This window comes from Bos indicus x Bos taurus, chromosome 9 (genome assembly GCF_003369695.1).
Source record: "Bos indicus x Bos taurus breed Angus x Brahman F1 hybrid chromosome 9, Bos_hybrid_MaternalHap_v2.0, whole genome shotgun sequence".
NCBI lineage: Eukaryota > Metazoa > Chordata > Mammalia > Artiodactyla > Bovidae > Bos > Bos indicus x Bos taurus.
In genome coordinates this window covers 33947628-33968760 of record NC_040084.1, presented here as the reverse complement: position 1 = coordinate 33968760, position 21133 = coordinate 33947628, and the positions used below count along the sequence as shown (strand labels likewise).

At 38.1% G+C, this 21133-nt stretch overlaps 2 protein-coding genes across 2 annotated transcripts in view; one reads left to right on the top strand and one right to left on the bottom strand.

Moving 5' to 3' along the window:
- The window catches only part of KPNA5 (karyopherin subunit alpha 5), a 50250-nt gene extending 44400 nt beyond the window's left edge, over positions 1–5850 (top strand). The window contains exon 14 of the mRNA XM_027551138.1: positions 2401–5850. Coding sequence (XP_027406939.1) covers positions 2401–2588 — 188 coding nt within the window. The 3' untranslated portion in view covers positions 2589–5850. The remainder of the gene's footprint in view (positions 1–2400) is intronic.
- Positions 5851–6815: 965 nt separating this feature from the next.
- Positions 6816–18626, bottom strand: FAM162B (family with sequence similarity 162 member B). Its single transcript, XM_027551139.1, has 4 exons — positions 18366–18626; positions 18118–18229; positions 15661–15769; positions 6816–7986 (listed from the first exon to the last, which is right to left on the bottom strand). Exons 1-4 carry the CDS (start codon positions 18535–18537, stop codon positions 7888–7890), a joined length of 492 nt encoding a protein of 163 aa, XP_027406940.1. The 5' UTR covers positions 18538–18626; the 3' UTR covers positions 6816–7887.
- Between the last annotated feature and the right edge of the window lie 2507 nt (positions 18627–21133).

Sequence of the window (21133 nt, the reverse complement as noted above, 5' to 3'; positions counted from 1 at the left end):
AATTATAGTTCATGTCACCATAGTTAAAATTTTTTTTCTTGTAATGAGAACTCTTCAGATTTCCTCTTAGCAGCTTTCATATATATATTACAGTATTATTAAATGTAGTCCCCATCACTGTACATTACTTCCCCAAAGCTTATATAGAGTAGAAGTTGGTGCCTTTTGACAGCCCCTTTCACCCGTTTAATTCACCCCCTCACCTCCTATCTCTGGCAACAGCCAGTCTATACCCTGTATCAATGCGCTCACTCTGAGCTCTTTGTTTTTGTTTGTTTAGATTCTGCATATAAGTGAGATTATAAGGTATTTGTATCTGTGACTTGTTTCACTGAGTGTAATGCCCCCGAGGTCCATCCAGGTTGTTGTAGATGGCAAGGTTTTCTTCTTTTTCAAAAAAACTGAATAATATTCCTCTGTATGTGTATGTGTTGTGTGTGTATGTACCACATTTTCTTTATTGATTCATTCTTTGATAGATAAGGTTGCTTCCATGTCTGGGCTGTTGTAAATAATGCTGAAATGAACATGGGGTTTCATAATATCTTGGAGTTCATTTTTTTTCATTTTCTTGAGATAAATATCAAGAAGTGAAATTGCTGGATTATATTTTTTAAAAAAATGTAAAAAGTTAAAACTAGAACTACCATATAATCCATATTGTTATCCATAGGGATTGCACCAGTTTTCATTCCCACCAATAGTGCACAAAGGTTTCCTTTTCCCACATCCTTACCAACACTTCCTGTCTCATCTTTTTGATGGTGGTTATTCTAACAGGTGTAAGGTGATATCTTATTGTGGTTTTGATTTCCATTTCCCTAATGATTAATGATGTTGAGCATCTTGTCATATACCTGTTGGGCATCTTTGTATCTCCCTTGAAAAAATGTTCATTCAGATCTTCTGCCCATTTTTTAATCAGATAGTTTGGTTTTTGAGTATTGAGTTATATGAGTTCTTTATATATTTTGGATATTAACCCCCTACTAGGCATATGATTCGCAAATACGTTCTCTCATTTCCTAGGTTATCTTTTCATATTGCTGATGTTTTCCTTTGCTGTGCAGAAGTTTTTTAGTTTAATGTGGTCCCACTTGTTTATTTTTGCTTTTTTGTCCTTTGTGTTTGGCATCAGATCCAGAATTCAAACAACTGTCATCAAGACCATGGAATTTATTTCCAGATGAGGCATGAATCTAAGTCAGTTCTTTCTCCTCTCAGTATATTTCCATTAAATATTCACTTTCTGTCTTAAGTCCTATTAAATCCATTCAAGCTTTTATTTGCTATTCAACCAAGCCTGGTAGACCACTTTGCCTTTATTACAAATTATATAATGTCACTGGTTAAGACATCATATAAACAAAAGATATTAATCGCTGATTTAAGAATATTTCCTACTACAATTATTATTTTGGCCCCAAGTTATACTAGAGTTTGAGCTATTCTATGAGTATATATAGATATGATTACTTGATATATTTATATCCTGCAACAAATTGAAGAGGTTTATCTATAATTAAGTGAAAAATACTTTTAGCATCATCCAGACTTACATGTGGATTATTTTCTTGTAAGCAGTAAAATAAAGCACTGTAGATTCTCCTTACACTATGCAAATGGGTTTTTTCAGTTTCACTTATAAACTGTATTGGATTTACAAATAGTATTCATTTATTCCTTATTGATACACTTTGGCTTATTCTGTGAGAGAACTTATTGTTAGTTTGCTCATTAATTTTAGGGTTTTGTTTTGTTTTGTTGCTTTCCCTTTTTGTGCTTTTTATTTAGCATGATTACTCTGGAAACAACTTGTGGAGTTTACATGATCTAAAACTGTCATTTTAAAAGTCAGAAACTTAAGTACAGAGGAATCAAACTTATTTGGGAAAAATCATAAAACTAGAAGGGTGGATTCTATGATCTTCCTACTGCCCAGCCTATGCTTACTCTTCATACCCTATTGCCCAATATTTTTATTCCTGAACTATAAAGCATAAGTATTGACTGTCATTATATGCAAAAATCAGATAAAAGCTACAGAATCACTTAAATGTGTAATCTAAAAAATACTACAAACTAGTGACTATAACAAAAGAGAAGCAGACTCATATAAACTAGTGGTTACCAGTGCAGCCAGTGGGGGTGGAGTGCAAATTATTGGGTAAGATAGGCTCAAGGATGTGTTGTACAACACAGGGAATATAGCCAATGTTTTGTAATAACTGTAAATGGAATACAACCTTTAAAAATTATGTTTTAATTTTTAAAATTAGATTAAAAATAATAGTTCCATTGACAGTGGACTGGTGATACTATTGATTGATGATTTTGATTTAAATACATGTTGAAATCTGAGTAATAACTTTGATTTTATATATATGCTTTATATAATAGGTCTAGATAAAATTGAATTTCTGCAAAGCCATGAAAATCAGGAAATTTACCAAAAGGCTTTTGATCTGATTGAACATTACTTTGGTGTAGAAGATGACGACCCCAGTATTGTACCCCAAGTGGATGAAAATCAGCAACAGTTTGTATTTCAGCAGCAGGAAGCACCAATGGAAGGGTTCCAGCTTTAACTTGGTAGGAGGTAAATTAATGGCTAAGAAGGGTAGCTTTATATACCTCCCCTTTCTTGCATTGTCAGTAGGAATATTTGATGTGTTTTTGTGTAGAACAAAAAAAGAAAGAAGATGCACTTTTAGAAAGCAAAACAAGTTTCCATTCATATGCAACCTTTTATTATAGTTTTGTTGTTATGTTGGTGTGCCTGTATATATGTCTTTCATTGTTTTATCTTTTTTTGTATCTATTTGAGAACAGTTAAATACACTATTTAATAATTTAAGGCTGAGAAGGAGAATTTTGCTAAAGTATTACAATAATGGTTCTGAATTTTTCTAGCACTTGTGGAAACTGCACATCAACAGCACAGCTGTCGATAATTGCATTTTGGCAGTGTCTGACATTCCCGCTCTCTACTAAATCTACCTCTCAAAGCAAAAGCAAAACAAAAAAGCTTCAGAAGCATGAAATAGAGAAAAGGCTAAATTAGAATGTAAAGACAGATGTTACCAGAAATTATAAATCACTGTGCTGTAGGTTATACTTTGCAAAAAAATAAAAAGGTTTAACAAAACCAGTAAGAGTTACTTATAAAACATAGGAAAAATATTGTACTGATAATCAATTAAAATGTAGCAATTGTGAAGAGAGAAGCTGTTCTTCATATTGAACATATTAAAATAATTACACAACATTTAAATATTTGTGTTTTTAACATATAAATGCTATATTTTATATTTTGACCAAATATGCTAACATTTTTGAAATAGTTTTTTTTTTTATTTTTTCACTGCTCATTTTAGAGAGCATCATGATAGAGATGCCATTATGAATCTAAAGTAGTGCTGCATAGCAAAAATAATACTGTATTCCTTTCTCTGATTTTTCAGAGCAGTAATTGAAAAGTTTCACTTTCTGTGTAATAATGAACTTAGGTATTTGAATGGCAAAATTGTCCTGAAGAAATCACCTTGTTATGTATTAAATTTTATTAAATGTACTTAATGTTTGGACACAAAAGGATGATATTAATGAAAATTACTAAGGATTCTTTAATTGGTTGAAACCTATATTAGGATTTTTTTTTCCCTTTGGTAATACTCAGAGGGTCATACTGCTGCTTGTCAATGTACCATTGTATTAGATTACATTTGTATCAGATTGGTTAATATAATGTAAGTGTTTATGTATTAACAGCAAAAACCTCTTCATATTGTGAAACTTTAAAAAAAATTTCAATAGAAAATTATATATATATTTATTTATAGATCCATATATATGCATGTGTCTTATGTTTTTTTTCACGGTACTATATTCGGTAGTTTTCTAAGCAGATATGGTACTGTTGAGCTCAGTCTTTTCATTTATAGTTATATACAGGCTATTTACATTTCCAGTTATATATCTAAAATACTTATTTAAAAATTAGTTTATTGCTGTTTTAAGATAGAAACTAAAAGCATTTTTGATATGACTCATAGTCTATTCTGTAAAGAAAGATTTCATTTATGGTATCATTTATAATGTTTCTGCTGGAAATCAGAGGCATGTTAACAAGAAGAAAATGTATACAGAGGTACTTTTAAATAGTATGACACTTTGTAAAATTATATATCATGAAACTAAGCTTTTGGCAAGACACTTAAAACCTACAGGCTATAGACTACAGGTTTAAATGGTGTCTGTAATGCTGACTGTATCTGCCAAACCTCTTTATATTGTTAAGTAGAGTATTGTATCTGTGCCCTTTTTATTGTAGTAGAAGTTATGAAGTTCAGTATATGTATATTCAAAAGAACAGGGTAGTTATATTAAAGATTACCAAACTGATGGTGAATTTATCAGATCAACACTTTTTTGTGATGCTGATAGTCTAAGTATCAGGTGACAGGGTATTCCACTCTTTCTAATCAATTGAACTTGATAATGCAGCATAATTCATAAACTAACCAGCTGTGCCTGCTTTTATTTTGAGGACCCTGTAGTCAGTTTAGGAGATTTAGGTTAATAAATCTCTAAGCCACGTCTTTCAAACAAAATAGTTCTTACAGAAGGAAAAATAATGGAAATAATAGAATGGCCTTTAATTTTAAATTTTTGCCAGTAAAGCAAGCATTATACCTCTAAGTATAGAATTTGACCATATTTTAGGCATTTATATACAAAATTATATTTAATTCATTGGATCTGTTACTAGGATAATTGATTTGATTAGATTTGAATGCAAGGGGCAATATATAATTAATTGTTGGGATCAGCTATTGGTGTGGTAATAACTTTATTGAACCAATACTAGCAAATACTTTGTTTCTAAAATTTTTCTTAATATGACTACTCTTTTCAAATGTACTATTTTAAATGCTCCAAAATGTATTTTCCTTAATCTTCATTGGCCCTTGTGGGAAATTTTTTTCTTTTTTCAACTTGCTTTCCTAAGATTTATTATATTTAAATCCGAGAGAAACTGTGCCAAAAAAAAGAAAAGAAAACATGTTCTAAAGGGCAATGCATGCAACATTAATGCAGAAATAAAAAAAAAATACTTGAAAGAGTCCTTTACGTTTAATTAAATTTGGTGTTTTAGTTTTTTCTGAATTTGAATTTTTACTAGCTAACCTATGCAATTATGCTTACTTGTTTTATATTTGTAAGTACTTGACTCAATGACCTGGGTGTTTTTACTATCAGTTTTATTTTGAAAACTGTTTTTAGAATTTAATTTTTAGTGTCGTTTTGTTCACTTAATGGTAGCACTAGAACAGGAAAGCAAAAAATAAAAACAAAAAAAAATGTAATAAAATCTGCTGGCACAGAAACAGCATATCATTCGGTAACTGTAAAACCTATTTGCAGATAAAGATTGATTTGTTGATAAAGGACTTTTGTTGGACAAAACATTACCTTTGCCTTCATATTTTTTCTTCTCTTAAGAAGGAGCATTATGGAAAAAGTAATTACAATACAAAGTCTTAGTGGATTTTTGTTGCTGTTCTAAATTCAGCAGTCTACTTGCTGCTTTGTGAAACTGTGAAATCAAAGTAATTGTTAACCTTTACTCATTTTAGTTCATAGCATTACTGTTTTATAGAATGTAACATATTAGGAGCCCATATGATAGAGCTCTAGAAGGATAATGTGTCTTTAAGTTGGGAAGTGGGATGGGGAAGATGTTCTTGACTAACTAAAAAAAAATCAACATTTGAGTAATATGCAATATTATGAAATGTTACAGCACTATATTAAAAACAATAAAATCCTATTTTACAATTGCATTTATATAAGTGTGTCTGTTTTCATTTGTTCTCACTTAGGATTGCGTATTCCTAACAGCAAAAATAGATGCCCTCAATGATTAAAATTCCATCCCCTTTCTAGAACCAGTACGATTTCGTTGGTAGGACTATCTGATAAAGTAGTATGTTGCTTTTATTTTAGAACATATATTCAACTGTAATGGAGGATGTATCTAATTTATGTTTGTATCTCATGCCTTGGCAATTAATGGAACATTCACATGTTCAGCTGAGATTATTTTTCCTTTTCTATTATTTTAATGCAATACAGTGCATTTATTTAAGGCTTAGAGTTTTGGAAATAGAAGGGAATATCTGATTTAACTTTCTTAGTGTGCTCTGAAACACAAAATCACACAGTAGCCAAGCTTAGCCTCCCCCCCTAGTTTAGTGTTTTTATTTTCTTATTCTACTACCTTTTTTTTTTTGCTTCATCTGGCCTCATTTCCTTCAGTATTTGAAACTTTGTTAATCACAGAGTAGTAAAAGTAGTTATGTCAGTTATTTTTAGGGTTTCTTGCTCCCAGTAAAGCAGTCTGCAATTTTAAGAGACATGTACATCATATCATTATTAGTCACTTTAACATTTCAATTTTCCATTCTTATGAAATAAAATTTTCAAATAGTTGCACTTGCAAGCATTGCTGTACAGCACCACCAGAACTAAAATGTTGGTTGGGAGCAGCCCCACCAAGTAAAGAGCTTAAAATGCTCACTAGCTTTTGCATAAACACTTAAATTTGGAAGCAGTAGGCAGTTTGGGGAATTTAATGTGTAATGCTCAAAAGTACCTGTTATTTAAAAATTGGGAGTTCTAAACTTTGGACAGCTTTACTTTTGAGGGATCCCTCTTGTTCCCTTTCAGTCATGGTTGTTTTTTTTAAACTGCTGTCTAAAAAAGTATGGCAAAATTTTAGGGGTTTAACATGACTCATTATTTTCTGAGCATTCCACCTTCTAAATTGTTTTATTATAAAATACACAAAGAGAATAATGTGTAAGAAGACAGTTGAATAATAAAACACCTGTGTATTCACCAATTTAATTATTATCAGTCCCTTGTAACTATTACTCTGGATGTTATTAATAATCCTTGTGCTTTGCTTCATTGTTTCATCTCATGTGTATATATATCCCTAAGAAATATAGCCTTACTTATCTGTTTTCTAAATGTATAAACTGGAAGTTTACATATATTTTCTGTATCTGGGAATTTGGGGTTTTGGCTCAATGTTAACATTTTTTGAGATTCATGTTGATGCATATATGTGTGGTTTGCTCATTCTCTTTGCTGTTTACTATTCTGTTTTGTGACTACATCATGATGTCTGGTAGGGGAAGTTTGTTTTACTTTTGTTCCCGAGGCATGTGGGATCTTAGTTTCCCAACCAGGGATGAAAACTGTGCCCCGTGCGGTGGAAGCGCAGAGTCTCAACCACCGGCCCGCCAAGGTAGTCCCCAGAATGCTCATTTTAGCATCATCTCTAGTGGCCAAAAACTGGACCAAATAACCAGATAAACTGGCATATTCATACAATGGAATACTATAACAATGAAAATGAATGACTTCCTGCTACTCACAGTCTGTGGATGAACCTCACAGTATAATACTGAGTATAAGAATTTATACAAGTGTATATTATATAATCTTATGTATATAAAGTTAAAACAGGCAAAACTAGTCTACGGTGATAAAACAACATCTTTTTTTATCTGTGTGGTAATGACTGACTGAGGGCAGAAATGAGGCAGAAAGGAGATGTTTTACATCTTGATCTGAACAGTTATACAGTTGTGTTCACTAAAATTCTATCAAACCGTGTACACTTTTGTGCACTTTCTAAATGTATGTTCTACTTCAGCAAAAATTTACTAAAAGTAGAAATAAAAAAAGACTTCGCCATTCTTGTTACCAAATAAAGCCTTGACAAGTACTTTGTCAAATATTCTCTTTTACCTATCATTTATTGTTGCTGGTCATAGTGATGATATTCCGATGAACACTTTGTCAGTTAGAATATCATTTAGCCTTGGCCTGTGCAGCCAGTGCCGCTTCTTCACGCCATTTTGCCTTCTTTGCCAGGTTCCAACTTGTTAAAGATTCATGTCGTTCTGCAGCCTGCAGAAGCAAAAGGCAAAGCATTTTGATGCTCTGGAAAAATTTGTGTTTTAGAGATACACAGCAGACTCCATGAAAGAAGAAAAATAACAAAGCATCAATCACATGTAGCATTTAAGATAAACGATCCTTTGATACAGAAAAAATCGGCCTAAGTTATTAGACTTCTAGACAACAGTACCGCTATATCAGAAATCTGCCCCCACCTCCTCTTGGCACACAAAAGATACAGTTGTTGGACAAAAACATAAATCACTTTCAAATAGTTAAAATCAAGAAGGGAAATCCTCAGGTACCTTTTATGAAAAGAATGCAAAAGGCATAAGTTAATGGGGAATGAGAAGGACAAAAGCCAGGATAGATGGGAGTGGCTTTATTAGGGGGAAATAATGGCTTTAACAGCTGTGGGCTAGAAATTGAATCGCTATACCAATAGGCAAGTTCAGGATTTAGATCATGGGCATGGAGCTGAGGTATTCCTGTGGAATGACTAAAACTCTTACCAGCCTGAGAACTGGCAAGGACACTAGGCATTTACCTGGGGGAGAAAAAATTACTTGTAAAAAGAGAAGACAATTAGCATTGTGATCAGGAGGAAAGAACTCTAGCTAGAAAATGGATCAGAGGAAATAATCTAAAGCGGCACAGAGATATAAGTACAAAAAAATAGAGAAGTTAAGAGACTTGGAGAATAGAATTAGAAATTCCAACATATATTCCCAACAGGTGAGTTATTAGAATGAGGGGAGAGGTCATATTTGAAGTAATAACAGCTTACACTTTTTCAGAAGTGAGCAAAGCTATAGGTCCCTCAGACTGAAGAACATACAAAGTCATTTGCAGGAAAAAAATAAAAATCTAATAGATACTGATGGAAGCCTAATACGCATTTCACACTTAACATATCCAAAATAGAGGACTTGATATATTTTGTCTGTCAGGGCTACCAGTTCTTTCCCTAGCCATAAACATGGGGAATGGCAACACCATCCATCGTAGATTCTCAAGCAGAAATCCAGGCTTTTTTGATGTCGTTCTTCCATTTTGTTTCCTCCTCCCACACTGAACTTACCATAAAGGTCTATCCTTTTTACCTTTCCGAACACATCTCAAATTGCTACCCATTTCTCCATCTCTATCTGACAGCATCTTAGATAAGGTAACATATTAATTATTCAAAGTGACAGATGAATTGGAGAGAAGGAAGATGGATACAGTTCAGTTCAGTCGTTCAGTCTGCGACCCCATGAACCACAGCACGCCAGGTCTCCCTGTCCATCACCAACTCCCAGAGCCTACCCAAACTCATGTCCATTGGGTTGGTGATCCCATGCTCTCCTCCTGCCATCAATCTTTCCCAGCATCAGGGTCTTTTCAAATGAGTTAGCTCTTTGCATCAGGTGGCCAAAGTATTGGAGTTTCAGTTTCAACATCAGACCTTCCAATGAACACCCAGGACTGATCTCCTTTAGGATGGACTGGTTGGATTTCCTTGCAGTCCAAGGGACTCTCAAGAGTCTTCTCCAACACCACAGTTCAAAAGCATAAATTCTTCGGAGCTCAGCTTTCTTTATAGTCCAACTCTCACATCCATACGTGACTACTGGAAAAACCATACCCTAGGAATCCCTTAGAAGAAATGGAGTAGCCATCATGGTCAACAAAAGAGTCCCAAATGCAGTACTTGGATGCAATCTCAAAAACAACAGAATGATCTTTGTTCGTTTCCAAGGCAAACCATTAAATATCACAGTAATCCAAGTCTATGCCCTGACCAGTAATGCTGAAGAAGCTGAAGTTGAACAGTTCTATGAAGACCTGCAAGACCTTCTAGAAATAACACCCCAAAAAAGATGTCCTTTTCTTTATAGGGGACTGGAATGCAAAAGTAGGAAGTCAAGAAACACCTGGAGTAACAGGCAAGTTTGGCCTTGGAGTACAGAATGAAGAAGGGGAAAGGCTAATAGGGTTTTGCCAAGAGAATGCACTGGTCATAGCAAACACCCTCTTCCAACAACACAAGAGAAGACTCTACACATGGACATCACCAGATGGTCAACACCAAAATCAGATTGATTATATTCTTTGCAGCCAAAGATGGAGAAGCTCTATACAGTCAGCAAAAACAAGACCGGGAGCTGACTGTGGCTCAGATAATGAACTCCTTATTGCCAAATTCAGACTGAAATTGAAGAAAGTGGAGAAAACCACTAGACCATTCAGGTATGACATTAATCAAATCCCTTATGACTATACAGTGGAAGTGAGAAATAGATTTAAGGGGCTAGATCTGATAGACAGTGCCTGATGACCTATGGATGGAGGTTCGTGACATTGTACAGGAGACAGGGATCAAGACCATCCCCAGGAAAAAGAAATGCAAAAAAGCAAAATGGCTGTCTGAGGAGGGCTTACAAATAGCTGTGAAAAGAAGGGAAGCGAAAAGCAAAGGCGAAAAGGAAAGATATTCCCATCTGAATGCAGAGTTCCAAAGCATAGCAAGGAGAGATAAGAAAGCCTTCTTCAGTGATCAGTGCAAAGAAATAGAGGAAAACAATAGAATGGAAAAGACTAGAGATCTCTTCAAGAAAATTAGAGATACCAAGGGAACATTTCATGCAAAGATGGACTCAGTAAAGGACAGAAATGGTATGGACTTAACAGAAGCAGAAGATATGAAGAAGAGGTGGCAAGAATACACAGAAGAACTGTACAAAAAGATCTTCACGACCCAGATAATCACAATGGTGTGATCACTCACCTAGAGCCAGACATCCTGGAATGTGAAGTCAAGTGGGCCTTAAGAAGCATCACTACGAACAAAGCTAGTGGAGATGATGGAATTCCAGTTGAGCTATTTCAAATCGTAAAAGATGATGCTGTGAAAGTGCTCCACTCAATATGTTAGCAAATTTGGAAAACTCAGCAGTGGCCACAGGACTGGAAAAGGTCAGTTTTCATTCCAATCCCAAAGAAAGGCAACGCCAAAGATGCTCAAACTACCATACAATTGCACTCATCTTACACGCTAGTAAAGTAAGGCTCAAAATTCTCCAAGCCAAGCTTCAGCAATATGTGAACTGTGAACTTCCAGATGTTCAAGCTGGTTTTTGAAAAAGCAGAGGAAGAGATCAAATTGCCAACATCTGCTGGACCATCGAAAAAGCAAGAGAGTTCCAGAAAAACATATATTTCTGCTTTATTGACTATAATGAAGCCTTTGACTGTGTGGATCACAATAAACTGTGGAAAAATCTGAAAGAGATGGGAATACCAGACCACCTCTTGAGAAACCTATATGCAGGTCAGGAAGCAACAGTTAGAACTGGACATGGAACAACAGACTGGCTCCAAATGGGAAAAGGAGTACGTCAAGGCTGTATATTGTCACCCTGCTTATTTAACTTATATGCAGAGTACATCATGAGAAATGCTGGGCTGGAAGAAGCACAAGCTGGAATCAAGATTGTCAGGAGAAATATCAATAACCTCAGATATGCAGATGACACCACCCTTATGGCAGAAAGTGAAGAAGAACTAAAGAGCCTCTTGATGAAAGTGAAAGAAGAGAGTGAAAAAGTTGTCTTAAAGCTCAACATTCAGAAAATGAATATCATGGCATCCGGTCCCATTACTTCACAGCAAATAGATGGGGAACCAGTGGAAACAGTGGCTGACTATTTTTCTGGGTTCCAAAATCAATGCAGATGGTGACTGCAGCCATGAAATTAAAAGACACTCCTTGGAAGGAAAGTTATGACCAACCTAGACAGCGTATTAAAAAGCAGAGACACTACTTTGTCAACAAAGGTCCGTCTAGTGAAGGCTATGGTTTTTCCAGTGGTCATGTGTGGATGTGAGAGTTGGACTCTTAAGAAAGCTGAGCGCCGAAGAATTGATGCTTTTGAACTGTGGTGTTGGAGAAGACTCTTCAGAGTCCTTTGGACTGCAAGGAGATCCAACCAGTTCATCCTAAAGGAGATCAGTCCTGGGTGTTCATTGGAAGGACTGATGCTAAAGCTGAAACCCCAATACTTTGGCCACCTGATGTGAAGAGCTGACTCATTTGAAAAGATCCTGATGCTGGGAAAGATTGAGGTCAGGAGGAGAAGGGGACGACAGAGGATGAGATGGTTGGATGGCATCACCAACTCATGGCCTTGGGTGGCTCTGGGAGTTGGTGATGGACAGGGAAGCCTGGCATGCTGCAGTTCATGGTGTCACAAAGAATGGGACACAACTGAGCAACTGAACTGAACTGACTAGACGGACCTTTGTTGACAAAGTAATGTCTCTGCCTTTTAATATGCTGTCTAGGTTGGTCATAACTTTTCTTCCAAGAAGCAAGCATCTTTCAATTTCATGGCTGCAATCACCATCCGCAGCGATTTTGGAGCCCAGAAAAAGTCAGCCACTGTTTCCACTGATTCCCCATCTATTTGCCATGAAGTGATGGGACCAGATGCCATGATCTTAGTTTTCTGAATGTTGAGCTTTAAGCCAACTTTTTCACTCTCTTCTTTCACTTTCATCAAGAGGCTCTTTAGTTTTTCACTTTCTGCCATAAGGGTGGTGTCATCTGAATATCTGAGGTTATTGATATTTCTCCTGACAATCTTGATTCCAGTTTGTTCTTCCTCCAGCCCAGCATTTCTCATGATGTACTCTGCATATAAGTTAGATAAGCATGGTGACAATATATAGCCTTGACGTACTCCTTTTCCAATTTGGAGCCAGTCTGTTGTTCCATGTCCAGTTCTAACTGTTGCTTCCTGACCTGCATATAGGTTTCTCAAGAGGTGGTCTGGTATTCCCATCTCTCAGAATTTCCCACAGTTTATTGTGATCCACACAGTCAAAGGCTTCATTATAGTCAATAAAGCAGAAATAGATATTTTTCTGGAACTCTCTTGCTTTTTCGATGATCCAGCAGATGTTGGCAATTTGATCTCTTCCTCTGCTTTTTCAAAAACCAGCTTGAACATCTAGAAGTTCATGGTTCATATATTTGTCAAGCCTGGCTTGGAGAATTTTGAACATTACTAGCGTGTGAGATGAGTGCAATTGTGCGGTAGTTTGAGCATTCTTTGGCATTGCCTTTCTTTGGGATTGGAATGAAAATTGATCTTTTCCAGTCCTGCTACACTGCTGAGTTTTCCAAATTTGCTGACATATTGCGTGGAGCACTTTCACAGCATCATCTTTCAGGATTTGAAATAGCTCAACTGGAATTCCATTACCTCCACTAGCTTTGTTCATAGTGATGCTTCTTAAGGCCCACCTGACTTCATATTCCAGGATGTCTGTGGCATGCTGCTGCTGCTGCTGCTAAGTCGCTTCAGTCGTGTCTGACCCTGTGCGACCCCATAGACGGCAGCCCACCAGGCTCCCCCGTCCCTGGGATTCTCCAGGCAAGAACACTGGAGTGGGTTGCCATTGCCTTCTCCGTCTATGGCATAGAATCACGAAATAGTTAGAAGTGCAAAATTTGGAAGTGATGACCACAGAGGCTAGTTTGCCTGTGTCCTGTATATGAGCCCTTTTCCTTGCCATCTCTAATATGTAGTTTCTGAAGGGAAATTATGAGGTAATAACTTTCTAATTTTGCTTCTTGCTTTTCCCCAATTCTTGCATCTGCTGATCATTTTTTACCATGAAATGCAGCCCCACAAATATTGATATCTCTGTGAAAATTTTCTCTAGTCTGAATTTCTCCATCCCTAACAACTTTCCTCTGTGTTGAACTCTCCTCTGGACACACTCCAGTTTATCAGTGTACTTCTTCATGGTGGTACCTACAACTGAGCCCATTTGAGTGTGATTATAACTTCTTTGTTTTAGAACTATGTTTTAGTAACACAGCCAGGGGTGGAACTGGATTTTGGTAGCCTCATCACACAGAATAGTTTGCCTGGAACCAACTAAGCATCTTTGACTCTCTGTGATGCTATGGACTATAGCCTGCCAGGCTCCTCTGTCCCTGGGATTCTCCAGGAAAGAATACTGGAGTGAGTTACCATGCCCTCCTCTAGGGGATCTTCCCAACCCAAGGACTGAACCCTTGTATCCTGTCTCCTACATGTCTCTTAGGTCTCCTGAACTCTCATGCAGGTTCTTTACCACTAGTGCCATCTAGGAAGCTCTAATGTTATCTGTATGTCTATTATTTTGGCCATGCCACGTGGCATATGGGGATCTTAGTTCTCAGACCAGGGAGTGAAGCCTTGCCCCTGCAGGGGAAGCATGGTCTTAACCACTGGACCACCAGGGAAGTCCCTATACATATCTATTTCTTTCTGTTGGCTTGGCAAAGAACTTAGGCTTTGAAATTATTCTTATCAAATGGAAATTTTAGTAAATGTTTATTGGAATGAACACTTAAACATAGAAATAAAGAAATTCAGTCATCTCCAGTTTTTAACCTACCTTAGTAACCTGCCTATCCAGTTGGTGATTCTCTAGCTCCTAAATGACAGATTGGATTCTGATATTGCCTGGACGCTTCGTGTTTCAAACTGTCTTCCCTTTATACTTCAGCCACATTAGTTCGTTGTTTTTTTTTTTTTTTTTAAATATACTAGACACTTTACTCTCTATAGGTTTTCCTCACTTATCTTGGCCTTACCCTAAATGACTTATTCTCATTCTTCTCAGAGTGAGCTTCCCTGACCACCACATCTGAAACACTCTCACTCAGGTACTATTTTATTATCTTCCGAGCTACTCATAAGTAAGTCACTATACACCAGCAATCCTATTGGCTCTGCTTAAAAATATATCCCGGTTGGACCGCTCCACATCATCTCTCCTGATATCACCCTTGTCTGAGATAATCTGTTGCCTAGTTTATTGCAATATCTTTTACATAGTCTCAAGGCTATGGTTTTTCCAGTAGTCATGTATGGATGTGAGAGTTGGACTATAAAGAAATCTGAGCGCCAAAGAATTGATGCTTTTGAACTGTGGTGTTGGAGAAGACTCTTGAGAGTCCCTTGGACTGCAAGGTGATACAACCAGTCCATCCTAAAGGAGATCAGTCCTGAATATTCATTGGAAGGACTGATGCTGAAGCTGAAACTCCAATACTTTAGCCACCTGATGTGAAGGACTGACTCATTGGAAAAGACCCTGATGTTGGGAAAGATTGAAGGTGGGAGGAGAATGGAACGACAGAGGGTGAGATGATTGGATGGCATCACTGACTCGATGGACATGAGTGTGAGTAAGCTCCAGGAGTTGGTGATGGACAGGGAAGCCTGGTGTGCTGCGGTTCATGGGGTCGCAAAGAGTCGGACACGACTGGGCAACTGAACTGAACTGATGCCATAGCTAAACAGTTCATGATTTAAGGAAGGGTGTAGTTTGGATAACTTTCATACAAAAAAGTTCTTCCTTTGCCAATTTTAACCAGGTTATAAACTGTAATTTCTCATTTTTCTTTGTGTTATAAATGGAAACAAGCTTCTGTCCCTTCTGTCCAGATAGTTAATTTGTTGACTCAAATTTCCATGAACAGTGTTGTTTTCAGTACAATTGATACATGCGGATGGCTCAAGATGTCTGAGATGAGACTGTTCTTACATTGGAAAACCAGCAATAATCCCCCAAATGAGAACAAAGCTATAATCTTTCTTAAAATTCACAAGTCTATTTTTACTTTTAAGAGGTACTCACCCTTTTGGCTGATGCTATCACTGCAAAGCAGGCGATGATTGTGAGTCCAATCATTATGTAACAAGCTTTCACCCGAGCTTTGTTTCTTGCAGCATCTATCATTTCTGGCCTAAACCAAGATGTGTATTCTATTAATTACATTAAAGCAATATGATTTCCTGACTGGCATAATAGACAATGATTTTTTATGTAAATATTCAAAAAATTTCCCTGAATGCAATTGGCAGATGTGAAAGCCTTACAAATTCTAGTACATTATCTTACTAATTTCAAATTAACAGGTATTTATTATTTATATTACTGCAGTAATATGAAGTGGCAGCTTATAAATAGATATAAGTAAAGAATGATTTTTGAGAAAGTATTCAGCAGTATTTTTTCTTATCTATGTTATTTGAATAGAATGCAGTAACATAAAAAAATAATTCTAGGAAGTAATTCCTCTTAAAAATTAAAAAAATGTATCTTTAACTTTCCACTAGTTGAAAGAACACAGAAAACCAATATCTAGCCTGTTTTCCTCAGGTTTTAGGCAGATTAATGTAAGTTTTAAGATATTAGTTGCAAACAGGTGAATATTAGCACATTATTAGATTACACTTGTTGTTAATTTTTGTTCCAGATGGAACCTGAAAGATCTGATCTTTTTTACCCATCCATCTGGCTTTGAACTGCTATACCAAATTAGTTTAACACTGAAAAGAAAGGAAAAAGTACAGTCATTATTAAATATCATTAGTGTATGGTACAAAAATTATAGGTCAGTTGTTCATTATATGTCCATTAAAAGCATAAAAGTGAAAGCTGTTTACATTGTAAATCTAACACTTAGCTTAGGAGGCATATCTCTCCTAAATAGCAATGATTTGAAAATTATAGAAAACAATAAAAAATATTCAAATACTTTCATGTCTCCAACCCCAAACTATAATACTTTTCCTAGGCACCTTGCTCAAAGTTAATTTAACAGAATTTCTCCTTTTTACGATATTTCTTTGTGATCGTGGGGAAGAATTATTTCTGTAAAATGGGTCTCTTCACATATACAGCTATATTGCTATAATATTGGGTCTAGAATCTCTAGACATGCGTTAATTTACAATAATGCAGGTTCTTTACATTTTTGATTACTCTGTCATATAGCCCTAGAATTCAAAATCCAAAAACACTGAGGGTGGTCTTTTTAAGCTTTTCTGGGGCTAATTTCTGCTCTGGGCTAAATTATAGATCTCAAGGAAAACAAAATTTGTTTTGTAATATTAGAAAAAAAATCTCCATGGTGAATAAGTGCTGAAAACAGAGTTCAAATTCCATGTCCATTCCTCATTAAATCATTTAATCCAAGAAAGGAATAAAAATGTTTTGAGAATTCATTACTGAACATTTTCCCATATTTTTCCCATTTGAAATGCTTTTGATGACTAATAAGTTGACAATCAATAAAAAGGGTGCACAATATGCACAGAACAAGGTGTAGACCCAGTTTCCATCATCCATTCTAACAGGCATCGATCACATCATATAAAATAATATTTGAACATCTGAAATCCTTATTTGATTTTATAGTTCTAGTCTCACTTTTTTTTTTGACATCAGTTTAAAAAGTGGTAGATTGGTTTTGTCTTTAGTTTCCTTCCTTCCCCTTTTAACCACTCCCTTGTAAAGTGCTGGGAAGATTTCTGGGCTTTGCATAAACTGAAGCTGTAAAAAAATGTTTTTTACGGGTGACCTTTACTTTATTTTTATTTTCGTAAAAGATTACATTTACCCTGGAGTTGAAGTTGTCAGTTTAGGTTTTATCAAGCGAACGTCTGTCATGGATATGGGATGAGGAGGCCAGAGACACAGATGCGCCCTGGCTCCTAGTCCTAGAAAACCCGCGCTCAGAGGGCTGCAGAACCGCGTACACCAGGCATCTCCTGCCCCAGAAGAGGAGGTCACATGGATGTGGCTTCTTCCCAGAGACTCTTCGGCCACACCATGAGTTATGATCCTTCCTTGGGTGGATTAGGGAGCCGCAACTCCTCCCCTCCCCAGCCCAGGCCAGGGCCCCTCCGCCTCTCAGCCAGCCGGGCATATGCGAGGACCCTAGTTTTTGTTTGGTTGGCTTAAGGGTTCCACTGCCTCCCGGCCCCTGAGCTCGCCAGGGGCGGTTATCTGAGCGACCGTGCAAGTATCCATTGAACTTGGGGATTTTCACCCGACTTCAACAATCTCCCCATAAGCTTAGCTTGTCTCTCACAGTCCAGTGAAGGAGCTTGGCATTTAACCGCACTAAGGGCGCGTGAGTAATTCCCTATAGAGTGGTAAGTAGTACTGTGAAGACCCGTGTGGCTCTGCACACCTCTCCCGACCTCTGTGCGCCCAGGTCGGGAAGTCGGTGGACCCCGAGCCTTCCAGGCCTGGAGCGGACTCTCGAGGGCTCCCTCAACCCGTCCCGGCACGGGCCACACTTACGGAATCCGAGGCGGGATATCCTCCATTGCTTTGAAACGCCCGGTCCACAGCAGGATTCTCTTGTCAAATTGCGACGGCTTGTGCTCGGCGGGGACCCTATGGACCTTCTCGGCTGCGAAAGCGACAGGGACATACATAGTGACGGAGAGACCGACGGCCCAGTGATCGGGGCGCACTCACGCCTCCATCCCCCAGCCTCAGCACTCCACGGACCCGTCCCTCCCGGGTCGTTCCCAGCCCCTGCTCACCAGAACCTGGGGGCTCCGAGCTGCCGGGGCTCCCGCCACAGGAGTACTGGGGGTGACCCCGGGGCCAGAGAGACGCGACCGGCCGCCGCTCGACTTCTGGGGGCGCTCCCGGGGCGCAGCAGGGGATGCGCCCTAGGCGGAGGCGCAGGAGGCTCCCGACCGTGGCCAGCATGCTGCTGAGCCCTGGTCCAGCGCCCTCAGCCCAGCCAGGGCCGGAGCTCCCTGGACCCCTGCCGCCCCGCCCCGCGCCGCTCCCAGGGGAGCCCGGGATGCGCAGCTGGAGTCTGACGTGCGCACCCTGGGCTCCGGGTCCCCGCCCCCAGCCGGCGACCCCCGACCCGGGAGTCTCGACCCTGGGGCAGAGTCGGTCCCCTGGCGCGCCGCGGACGACTTTCCTCCCGAAACAGCTCCATGCCTTTTAAAGGCAATTCTTGGTATTGAATAGAAATGTGTTTCCATCACATATATATACATGTTTTTGTGGGGTTTTTTTGTTTGTTTGTTTGTTTTAATTTCACTGTTTGGTGCTTAAGAGAATAAATTTAACCGCTCTCTCTTCCAGGGGAAGCCAACAATCAGACCTTCAAGAGCAGGTCGTTTCAGTTGTTTACCAAGCGAGAGTAAGGGCTTTCAACAAACTTCTGACTTTCCCATCAGGCGATTTTTTGAAGTTAGCTCTTCACCTCACCCTCCACTCCCATACTTTCGTCTTCTCCAGACAAAACAACCTCAGTTCCCACAGTTTTTGTCCACCTCTTCATTTCTTAGATCGCAAACTCTCCAAACACTCTTCAAAATGAGCTTTTCTACATTTCTACCATCTTCCCTCTCAAAAAGAGGGGAGAATCCTCTATTCTTTGGCATCTAAATGAGGATAGGAACTCAGAAAAAAAAGGGCTTGTAGGAAAACTGTCAACTCTAAAGAAATATACTTATTCTATGTCCTCATATTCCCTGGTGGCTCAGAGGATAAAGAATCTGCCTGCTATGAGGAGACCTGGGTTCCCTGGGTGGGGAGAGCCCCTGGAGAAGGGAATGGCAACCCACTACAGAATTCTTGCCTGGAGAATTCCATGGATAGAGGAGCCTGGAGGGCTACAGTTCATGGGATTGCAAAGAGCCAGCAGGACTGAGCCACTAACAACACAACTTCCTCAGATTCAAGGGACCACAGACCTCATCCAAGTTAAAGTGCTCCCCTGGGGGGAGCCCCAGGCCAGTTCACCCTCTGGCTTTTTCTGTCTCTGAGGTTTTTCTGAACCCAGACACTGAGCTACTTTTAGTTGGGTCTCCAGATACTTCTTTCCTTCCTAACTAGAAGTGTCCAGCTCTTGAGGGCAATATCTCTGTAACTTTGCATCTTTCGTGTAATATGTTCAACAAAAGAAAACATTCATATCTCCCTAAAGAAACATGCATTGAGAGATGTGATAATGGAATGAACCATGAGCTTTGCTTTCACACCAAGGTTTAAACCCCTAATTTGTGATTTAAGAGTTGCACGATTATTAGCAAATCATTTAAGCCATTAGTCTTGGTCTCATTTGTAAAATAAGAATGGCTTCCTTTCAAGTTCATTCATGCAACAGCTATAAAAAAAAAAAAAAACAACCCTGCTCTATCTATGCCAGCTACTCCTCAGAGCTGGACTTAGAGCAGTGAACAATGTCCAGTGAGGATTAGCATATGAAGAGGGATAAAAAGACCAGGATGAGAAAAAGTAAGAAGACATGAGGTAGAAACTATTTAGAGAGGATGGTTAAGGATACCCTTCTAAATGTCCCTGGCATGTTAATAACCTTTCAAAGATGTTTCCTTCCCTTCACATTCTTTAACTAGTTCCCAAGCACAAGTGCATTTTAATTCATGAAATCCCTTTTAGGGAACTGTAGGAGGCTATGAGCTCTCTGAGGGTATAGCCCAAACATTGGCTCTTAATAGATACTTAATTTTAATCTTACACAAATGAAAAAATTAATGTGAATCTTCAATAATAAAATGGATTGCATCTGGGCTAGTTTAAGAAGAGACTGGATACTTAGGACATGCTGCATGACAAACAGAATGAATTCCTACCTGAAAAATTATGTTGCCATAGGTAATATTTGATGGTTGCAAGTATATGCCAGTTGAAAATTCTCCCATTATTCAAATGTGTTTCTTCCTTTATTATTTTATTTTTCTTCACGTCACCGAGAATATCCATAGAGCTAGAGAAAAACATCTCTGTGAATCAGCCGGTCATTAATAGTTCACCAAGAAATATTAAACTAGTTATATAAATTTATTTCCCTGGAGAGAACCAAATGTCAGGCATCGACACATGGTTTTCTATCTCAGGCTTCTCTAGCATTGCAGAACCATAGGGCAAGAGAATCGTGGCTTATGTCATGAGAGAACAGTTTGCATTCTGTTCTCTGTTACTGATGGGATTAAAATACCACTATTTGGCAGTGTTCTCCATTTTTAAAAAGTTACAGCTGCATGAGAGATATTTTCTTTAGCTCTAGAATTGGGACAACCAAACAAAAATATAAACAAACAAACTCAAATCAACTCCTAATAGAAAAAAAATGCCAATTATATTTCTTTCTTTCTTCTAAACCAGGAGTTCATTTCTTCATTCCACAGATGTTCATTGAGTGTCTCCTGTGCGCTGAGTACTGTTCTGGGCTTTGAGGTCATTGCATAACAGGTAAATATACACAATTTTTGTTTCTCATAGAGCTTATTATTCATCCGTGGTGCTTTCAGTTTACCCATTCCAT